This window comes from Carya illinoinensis, chromosome 10 (assembly GCF_018687715.1).
Source record: "Carya illinoinensis cultivar Pawnee chromosome 10, C.illinoinensisPawnee_v1, whole genome shotgun sequence".
Classification (NCBI taxonomy): domain Eukaryota; kingdom Viridiplantae; phylum Streptophyta; class Magnoliopsida; order Fagales; family Juglandaceae; genus Carya; species Carya illinoinensis.
In genome coordinates, this window is record NC_056761.1 from 29,373,540 (window position 1) to 29,383,952 (window position 10,413).

The 10,413-nt window shown below is 34.8% G+C and overlaps 1 protein-coding gene across 2 annotated transcripts; it reads left to right on the plus strand.

Moving 5' to 3' along the window:
• Positions 1-6,229: 6,229 nt before the first annotated feature.
• LOC122278009 (heavy metal-associated isoprenylated plant protein 6-like) lies at positions 6,230-8,526 on the plus strand. Of its 2 annotated transcripts, XM_043088053.1 has the most exons (6): positions 6,230-6,389; positions 6,516-6,657; positions 6,812-7,032; positions 7,117-7,195; positions 7,505-7,726; positions 7,778-8,526. In XM_043088053.1, the coding sequence occupies exons 1-6, from the start codon at positions 6,378-6,380 to the stop codon at positions 8,185-8,187; spliced, it is 1,086 nt and encodes a 361-aa protein (XP_042943987.1). In that variant the 5' UTR covers positions 6,230-6,377; the 3' UTR covers positions 8,188-8,526. The 2 variants fall into 2 exon arrangements, with proteins under 2 accessions (XP_042943987.1, XP_042943986.1); XM_043088052.1 differs by having other exon boundaries at positions 7,505-8,526.
• Positions 8,527-10,413: the final 1,887 nt, after the last annotated feature.

Genomic DNA, 10,413 nt, shown 5'->3' on the forward strand with positions numbered 1-10,413 from the left:
TATTTCTCTGTTTGCATGCCTTAGACATATTTTGGTCCATTTAAAGAAAAAAAAAAAAAGAGATTTGTTGAGGTCATGGAACATGTGGAATGTAGTGCAAATAAGAGTATATGTCAAAAGAGGGATTTATCCATTTTATTTACTTGTTAAACCAAGGGAAAGATGTTAAAAGTTTTGTTAAAACACACACAACACATACCCGAAAGGCCTAGAAAGACTACATCGAGTCATTGTTGGTTGATTTACACTTCAATTATTTGAGACTCTAATGAACCATATCCTAATGGCTTAGGAAGAAATTTGAAATGAATTAAATGAGAAAAGGGACAAGCCAGGGATCAAAAAAAAAACAAAAACAAAAAAAAAAAAAAAAGAAGAAGAATCCTTTAGGTAGACTAGTGGTAAGGGCTGACTTGTGAAAGTGTGGGTAGGCGCACATTCATAGGTCCGATTCCCCCACTAGGAAATCTAAAAACATAAAAAAAATAAAAATTACATTTGTGCAGTGGAAAAGGCTGCCTATTACCGGGGTCCTTATAAAAAAAAAAAAGTAAGCGCTTTTCAAAGTGTAATGGCGTGAAAGCCGCCACTACAATGGTTTTCAATTAGAGTAAGACCATGTGGTTTTCTCAGATTGGTTATTGTGATTGAAACTGTTAATGTCTCTTAGTAGTAGATCTTGGAATTCTAACCCCATTTCCATGCACTTGAAAGAAAGCAAACTTTGTTACATGTAATTCCCTTGGTTGATTAACTAAATTGTGTATAAATCTCTCAGTTGATACAAAATTCATATTAATCTATCTTCAGTATTCTTAAACTCAACAAGTCTATTTCATAGCATGTGATTCTCAAACTTCTTTTGAAATTGTAGTTGGAAATCTCACATTTGCATGAATTCATTCACTTTATTTGCTAGAGTCTAACAAAAAGCTAGTTGGGGTGTGTGATAAAGGGTTAGAATTGCATAATTAAGTTGTTTAAATGAGTGATTTATTTTATCAAATAAGGATTGAACACTTGATTATGCATCAAATTCTAATATTGAATGTCAAATTAATTGATGCCAATATTTTTGCACATCAAAGTCTCATATTTGCCCTTGAAATACTTAAACTATAATATCATTTCATTTATATATTGTAGGGCATTTATGGAAGGAAAGAATGAATGAGACCTATGAGAAAAAAAAAAAAAAAAAGGTTAACTATGGTTTTATGGAATCTCATCTAATAAAGATCAAATGCACACATTCGGACACCATGCAATGGACTCACATACACACATGCAGAAAAATGCAAAAATACAGACCAACACATGCAACCATGCAGCAGACCAACACAGCACACATGCAGAAAATGCAACCATGCAGTGGACTCACACATGCACACATGCAGAAAAGTGCAGAAAGCAATCGGACACATGCAGGAACACATGCACACATGCAGACGCAGAGCAGCAGGAGAAGAAATGCACAATACACATGCAAAACAAACTCATTCGGACAGCACACATCACATGGACAGCAAACAAACTCACTCGGCAATACACATATGCAGTGGACTCACAATGCACATGCACACACTCGGACAGCACCAACAGAACAATCACAGCACTTGCAGAAAAATCTTCATGCAGCAAAGACACTCACACACGCTGGACAAACTCACACATGCAGCAGGAGAAGAAATGGACGATGCACATGCAGAAAAGAAAGCACTCGGACAGTAGCTACTACAGCAAAAAAGGAAGAACATCACATGGACAGCACACATGCAGACATGCAGTGGACAACACACATGCAGCATCATTCGGACAGCACCAGCAGAACACTCACAGCACTTGCAGAAAAATCTTCATGTAGCAAAGACACTCACACACGCTGGACAAACTCACACATGCAGCAGGAGAAGAAATGGACGATGCACATGCAGAACAGAAAGCACTCGGACAGCAGCTACTACAGCAAAAAAGAAGAACATCACATGGACAGCACACATGCAGACATGCAGTGGACAGCACACATGCAGCATCAAACAAACCAGCACATGCAGACATGCAGTGGGCAGCACACATACAGCAGAACACTCATTCGGACAACATCACATGGACAACAACTCACACATACAGTAGACACTCGGACATGCTATGACAGAACATGCACATGCAACAGCAGATTTGTTCCCTCTTTTGTTTTAGAAGCTGGAGCAGCAGGAGATCACATGAGATCATGGAAGGCAAGCTGTTCATTTCAGCTTTCTTGCTTCTACACATGGAAGGTCACCACGGCATCACATGAGCAGCTTACAAGACACACGGCTATAAAAGGAAAGAAGGCTGAAATGGAGAAAAGAAAAAAAAAAGTTTGGTAGCTTAGTTTAGGAGTTCTTAGCTTCTTCTTTCTTTCATTTCGTAGAGTAGCTTAGCTTAGATTTTTATTTTCTTTCATTTGTTTTCCTTTTCGTTTAAGCTAGGAGTTGAGTAGCTTAGTTTGTATTTTTATTTTCTTTCTTTTGTTTTAGTTTTTGCGCAGCAAGTTTATCTTTCTTGCACTTTCTTTTGGTTTTTTTTTTATTCGGCTACAGCAGTAGCTTAGCTTGGAGTTTATTACTTTCTTTCATTTTCATTCGGTGTTGCAGCAGTTTTATTTTTATTTCATTTTTGTTTCAGACAGTATCTTTATTTTTATTCGGCTGTTTCTTCATTTTATTTTTCATGGTTGCTCTTCATTCTATTTTCTGCAATTTACGTTTCAGTTTTTATTTTAGTATTTGATCTCCTGCGGGCAGTGGCAACATCTTTAGGATTTATCTCATTCGGATATTTTCTTAGGTTTTGTCATGACTCAACTTAGATTTATTTTTATCGCTAGCTAATTTTTGAAGCTTGGGTTGTGGAACGAAGCTTGATTTGTTTTGGATTCTAGATCGATGCAATATTTTGTTGTTAATTGTTGATTTTACTACGTTACTAGTCAGATTTAAATTGAAAATAGATTGCGGTTCTTGCTCTTGTTTTGTTATTGACGTAAGGCACAACAAAAGTTTGAAAACTATCAAGGCCTCTCTCAGTTGTTTGTTAATGTGTGTTTGGCTAGTAGGGTAGAGAATCCCTTAGAAAAAAAATATTGCAAAACTTGAGCATAACTTTTTATCTTCCGTTTATCAATGCCTTGACTGGATTGTTAATCGAGAAAATTATCTAGAATCCGAAATAAAGAGAGTCTCATACCCAACGCAAGTGTTCGTTAATTTGTTTTTTTTAGAAACTCTAATTTCAGCTTCGATTATCTTTTTGCATTGCATTTGAATTTTATTTTCATCTCTCATACTTGATTCATTTGTTACTCACAATCCTCTTATTCGCTTTGATAACCCATTGTCCCTGTGGAATACGATCCTGGACTTATCCTTGATACAACTTGACACTTCTACACTTGGAAGCACATTCGACCACGAGTCATGTAGATTTTGTTTTGTTTTTTTTTTTTGGCAGTTTTATTTAAAGGCTTATAGCAGATTTTTTTACACTAGATTTCTTATTTTAGTTTTTGTTTTATAACAGTTTTTTATATAGCAGATTTTTGTTTAGATAACAGATTTTTTATAATAAAATTTGTTTTATAACAGTTTTTTATATAGCAGATTTTTGTTTAGATAACAGATTTTTTATAATAAAATTTTTTTACATAGCAGATTTTTTTTTTATAAAGTAGATTTTTTATAGCAAATTTGTTTTTACATAGCAAACATTTTTGTAAAGTAGATTTTTGTAAATAGTAATAGATTTCTAATAAAACAGAATTTTTTAAATCATTTAAAAAAACAGAATTTTTTATGACAAATTTGTATTTTATTAAAACCGAAAAACTGGACTAAATCAGATCGAAAACTGGTAAAACCAGAGTATCAATTTAAGAAGAAAATTGGTGTAATCGGTTTTGAAAAATACAAAACCGATGACTATTGATTCAATTCTAAATTTTATCCAAAACCAGATCGAATCGGACCGGTTATACCTCTTACACCCTGCCACCTATGTAACGATTTGCATGTTAACAATATAAACTAGTGGTGGGACATGTCCTTTACAAAAGTCAAAGTATATATATACAAAATGTAAATATAAGTTTTAATTTTTCTATCTAAAGTATATATATACAAAATGTAAATTTTAAGTTTTAATTTAAATATATAGAAAAATAAATTATAATACTAGTTGAACTCAACTCTTGCTCAATGAATAACAGCTATAAAACTCATAATTAACTTAAAGAACAATATCAAAAACTAATATAATTAACATGTACACACAAATAGTAATAAAAACGTTAAACTCGATTATATATAAATATGATCATTCTTAAAGAAAATATAAACTTTTAATAACTTACAGGTACATTATGTAAGTTATACTCTATGTAAGTTATATGTACGTTAGACTCTAAAATCTATGTACCGTACATAGATTTTTGAGTCTTTAATTAAAAAGTGCATAACTAAAACAAATGTACACAATAGCAAAACCCGTTCTAATTTATACTCGTATAAACCTTGACAAGATTTCAATTATTTCTTCTCTTTCATCCTTTCTCAATCTATAGAAAAACCTAAGAAAAAATATATTATAATTGTTTTATTTTTGTTTTCCTCAAAATCCTTGAGGGGCAAGGCATGCGGGTGGCCACTTGGATTCATCCATAACTATATATTACAATCCAAGATAGTAGTGAAAAGTACTAAAATAAACACAAATGTTATGAGAGTATCATTTGGGATATCATAACTAATTTCGATTTAGGGAAACTTTGATTGTTTGGAAACAGTAATATTTTATTGAGTAATTTTATATACAATCGTGAAGTGCGTAAACGCCGCATAATCACTTTGAAAAAGAGTTGGATCTACTATTAAAAAATTAATTTCTTTCATGTGAATCTCATATTTTATTTATTTTTTCAAAATGATTACGCGACGGTTACACAATTCACGGTTGTAAATATATTTTCTCTATTTTATTTGTCAAAGTCAAACAACACAAACAAAGAGCTAGGAGAGAGATACATTTAAGAAACAAATAATACTATTTAGAGGCATTTACACCATACATCATCCACACAACATAATTTGATTTATAAGATTCAAATTTTAAAATCTATATTCAAAATCAAATTATGCTATGTGGTATAAAGTTTTCAAATGCAATTATTCTTTCAGAAATAGATTCAATAATAAGGATAAATGGAAACCAGTCCACAAGAAAACTCGACGCGGCCTCTCTCTTCCCTTCCCCTTCCATATACCTCTTTCATTCTTTATTTTCTTTTATCTCCCTCCTATTTATTTACACCGCACATCATCCACATAGATAATTTAATTTTCTTTCAAGCTTTGGTTTAGGCTTATAACCGCCACCAACACATTAGTACTCCACCATGATCTTCCCCACCACTCGATCAATCCCTTATATACATATATTATAGAAAGTTGTCCATCTAATATATTGTAATATATTATAATATATATTATAATTATACCATAGACTATAGTGATATATTATAATATTTAATATAGTAATATAGTATTAGTATAATTATTAATATTCACTATATAATATTGGTATAACTATTAATATAATAAATAAAATGATACAAGATTTTAAAATTTAATATTATATTAATTAGTAATTTATCATATAATATAAAAATATTTTATATATAATTATATATAAAAGTTATATATAATAAAAAAATTAAAATATATATAAATCGGTTTGATCCGATTTTAGAAAAAAAAAAAAATCCGTTTCAGACCAAACAAAACTTGGACCGAATTGATCTCACCGATTTAATTTGATTAGATCCAATTTTTCGATTTATCGGTTTTTTTTTTTTACAACCATAGTCAAACGGGAAGAAAAGTACCACATTTTTCATGACGACACGAGTAGTACGCAGTTTTTCAATGAAAAACGAACTTACCCTGCCCGCAACGCTGAGAGTCGATACCTCCCTGTCCCTTTCCCTTTCCCTTTCCCTTTTCCGCGTTTAATCTAGACTTCGACGATTCACTCCCGGACGAGGACAACCTTATTCGTCCGCTTCCCTGGGCAGTTCTGAGTTTCAGGCCCTGCCCACCCCTGCTGACTCACTCACCATCTCTATTCGTATTTATAACATTATTAAAATTCAACCCCTCCCCATATATCCATCCATCCATCCATCCATCTGTCCATCTGTCCATCCATCCATCCCCATACATATCATCCATACATACATACTGGCCGGTCCCCCAGTTTCCTCTATATAAACCCAGCTCTGCCTCCCAGTTGGCACTCTTCACTTCAATAACCCACAATTCATTCTTATAAAATTACCAATGGGTGCTGAGGTTAGTCCAAAGTCTCTGCATCTCCAAGCTTTGCCTGATCGATATACTCTCTTCCGTCGTTAATTTTGATCCTTTATATGTTACGTTCTGTATGATTAACATTTGCTTTTTCATTTTGGGAACCAGAAAGATCAGGGAGGCAAGAATGAGGGGGAGAAGAAGCCCGCAGACAAAAAAGACGACGGCAAAGTCGCCGCCGTTTTTAAGATGGACTTGCATTGCGAGGGCTGCGCCAGGAAAGTCAAGAGAGCCGTTCGCAATATCGATGGTACGCATACAAAGTTCACCAATTATTTTAGCGACATTTTATACAATACAAATCAAAATTCGACGTTATATATATATATAGGTTTCTTTCATCGCCAATTGTAGGCACGAACTTTGTTTCTGATGATAGGCGTTGTTTTATGTTGATTATGTAGGTGTTGAACAAGTGAAGACAGATTGTGAGGCAAACAAATTGACGGTGACGGGGAAAGCAGACCCGTCGGCGATCAAGGAGACGCTAGAGCAGAAGACGAAGAAGAAGGTGGAGATCGTCTCTGCACCGCCGAAGAAAGACGGCGGCGGTGATAAGAAGCCGGAAGCAAAAGCGCAAAAGAAGGAAGAAGATAAGAAGTCAGACGATAAGAAGCCAAAAGAGGTACGTATCATGTATACACGCAGTTGCCCGTTGGTAGTAACTAACATGCTCCGTTGCCGGCTCGCGTGAATTTCGTTGGTGCAGAGTACGGCGGTTTTCAAGATCAGAGTGCATTGTGACGGTTGCATCCAAAAAATCCGGAAGATCGTCTCCAAATTCGGCGGTCAGATCACTAACTGAACCCCCTGCTATCCTAATTATTTTTTTAGACAAATCAATCAATATTTTATGATCCAAATTCGGCGGTCAGGCCACTAACTGAACCCCCTGCTTCCATAATTATTTTTTTAGACAAATCAATCAATATTTTATTACGGCTATAATTTAAATTAATGATCGAGTTTAATTAATTTCTCTATGTAAGTAAAATAATAATAATAATAATAATTTTACTTCTTTTATTTTTTCTGGTACGTTTTGATTCTTTTGAACCAACTAACAATTAGTTAAAAAAAAAAAAAATGATATGCAGGAGTTCAGAACGTGGATATAGACAAAGAGAAGGACCTAGTAACTGTGAAGGGCACCATGGACGTGAAAGCACTGGTTCCTTACCTCAAGGCGAAGCTGAAGAGGAGCGTCGACGTGGTCCCGCCAAAGAAGGATGGAGGCGGAGATCAGAAGCCAAAAGAAGCCGGTGGAGGTGGCGACAAGAAAGAGAAAGAGAAAGAGAAAGTAGCCTCCGGCGGCGGCGGCGGTGAAAAGAAAGAGAAAGAAGCAGCAGCGGCCGGAGGTGGCGGCGGAGAGAAGAAAGAGAAAGAAGCAGCAGCGGCTGGAGGTGGCGGCGGAGAGAAGAAAGAGAAAGAAGCAGCAGCGGCCGGAGGTGGCGGCGGAGACGGTGGGAAGAAAGAGGAAGGTGCAGCGGCAAAGGTGGAGGTGAGCAAGATGGAGTACCATGGGTACCCATACCAAGCTCCCATGTACTGGAATGATGGACACGCATACGCACAGAATTACCCGATGGTACAGAATTACCCGATGGTAGTTCATCCTGGGTATGGAAACCAAGGATACGTAAATCAGGGATATGTGGTTGATCAAGGATATGGACCATATGGTAACGTAAATCATGGGTATATGGTGGCAGCAAACCACCCGATGCATGCTCCTCAGATGTTCAGCGACGAGAACCCCAATGCTTGTTCTGTTATGTGAATAACACGCAAACTTCATCCTGTGAATAGTTTTGATTATAATACACAAACATAAAAATAAAATAAAAAACAAGATATGTGAATTTACGGATGAGGACGATTATCAGTAGAGTAGACGTAATAGATCGAGTAGTAGCAGTAGAAAATTTGGAACCATATAGCCTTGAGTTAAGGTTGTGCACTTGTGGTAGCCGGCTGGTTTTCGGCCGGTTCGGTTGTTGGGTTCGGTTCAGTTGGTTTTGGTGGACCGGTGGTTGGTTCTTCTTTGTCCATTTACGACTTCAATTTTGTATTAATTTTAATATTAATAAAAGCTCTATATGCAGTTATCAATAGCCAATTTGTTGTTAAATATTATTTTATTAAATCTTAAATTATATAATCTAATTTAAAGAAATTGCTATAATATTAAATATTATATGATTCACATCAATTCAATTTATTTGTATTGTAATGGCCTCGGTTGGTGCCAACTAGCCTATGCGTACCTATAAAAGTTATTATAATCAGTGGACTTATATAGTTAGGTTTATTGTCGATTCGTATTATAATTAATTAATCACCATTACCGAACGTGCAGAACCATGCGTTGGGTGACGACATGAAGACAATGCTAGATTACCAAAAATATAATAAAATTTAAAATTATTAGGGTAAGCATCGATATTGTCCGAGTCGGAATTCAAAAATATTAATATTCCAACTCCGACTTAATCGAGGCCGAATTCGGCCTCTTACGTACTCACCTTCAGATATTTTTATAGAATCTGCTTTGTCTCTGACTCCTTAAAATGGAGTAGATTTCGGAACCTAGTTTTAACGTCCAAGAAATCTTTTTATATAACATACATTTAATATTAAGTATCTAGTAGATTAATATATATACATAGTATAAAATAGTAATAGTACATGATTCAATATTCAATATATCCTTATAACTGGTACTTAATAGTACTGAATATATACACATACGTACATAATATATTATGACATATATATTAAAACTTCTACTAGTATAATATTGAACATAAGTATATGTTATATATATATATATATATCATTACTATATAAAATAATTGTATTGAGTTAATATATATTTATAACATATGGTTAATGATGTCGGAGCTCGGAGTCGTAGTTGATAAGAAAAAAATGCTTCACCTCCGACTCTGACAGTGCGGAGTAGGATCTGAAATCCTTGAATAGGGTTTTTGCATACACCTAAGAATTACAATATATATGCCTTGATATTATGAGAATTAAAGCAACTATTCAAATTTCTAGTTCATGAAAAAAAAAAAAAAAGTACAGTTTTTTGGCTTTTCCAAGTTTAAACAGCCAGCCAACCGTTTGGGGTCAGAATATATGTAATGAAAAGACGACTGACTACCTTTCGCCAGCCACAAAGGTTAAAGGAGTACTAATGAGACATTCAAACTTTAGATGTATTAAGCTCTTAACATCATTTTTAATTTAAAATTGCAAAATTAGTATTTCATATATGAGGATGATGTACGTGCTCATGATACAGGAAAAGTGGCTCTTGCAAAGTCTAAACGTGCATGAAACGTACTTTAAAAATGGTGCATATATGTATATGTATATATATAGTTTTGACTTGACGTACAATGTATATGTGTTTCTCAACATCATTTTTAATTTAAAATTGCAAAATTAGTGTTTCATATCTGAGGATGATGTGCTCAAGATACAAGAAAAGTGGCTCTTGCAAAGTCTAAAAGTGCATGCAGCGTACTTTAAAAATGGTACATATATATATATTTATGTGTGTATGTATACGTATGCACACTTTTGACTTAACAATGTATGTGCGTTTCTCATGCATGCATTGCTGAAGCTCTTATTGATGACTTTGATAAAATATTACATTTCTAGTCGGTAGTATTAATATTACGTCTTGATGAGAAAAAGACCCTCGACTCGAGCCCCGGCCGGCCATCTTTGCGCTCAATCAATTCTCTTTTGATCGGATCTTTCGTATTACATTAATACAATCGATCGATAGCTACTGAATTCTACGCAGCTCACGTCCATTTATTGAAGAAGGAAAATGACACGAGAAATGATGGGATTATTACCGGGAAGGGCATTTCTCCTTTGGCGGGCTGAGCGAATTCCTACTCTCAAAGGCCATAGGCCCTCCTAGGGCGCGTCCAGCCCAACTCTACATGTGTAGTAGGGGAAGATTCGGGCCCACCCACAAGGT

Excerpts from the sequence above, each read along its gene's own strand:
- LOC122278009 (XM_043088052.1), top strand. Across the intron at positions 6,658-6,811 it reads AGCCGTTCGCAATATCGATG|GTGTTGAACAAGTGAAGACA; the intron begins GTACGCATACAA and ends TTGATTATGTAG. Across the intron at positions 7,033-7,116 it reads ACGATAAGAAGCCAAAAGAG|AGTACGGCGGTTTTCAAGAT; the intron begins GTACGTATCATG and ends TCGTTGGTGCAG.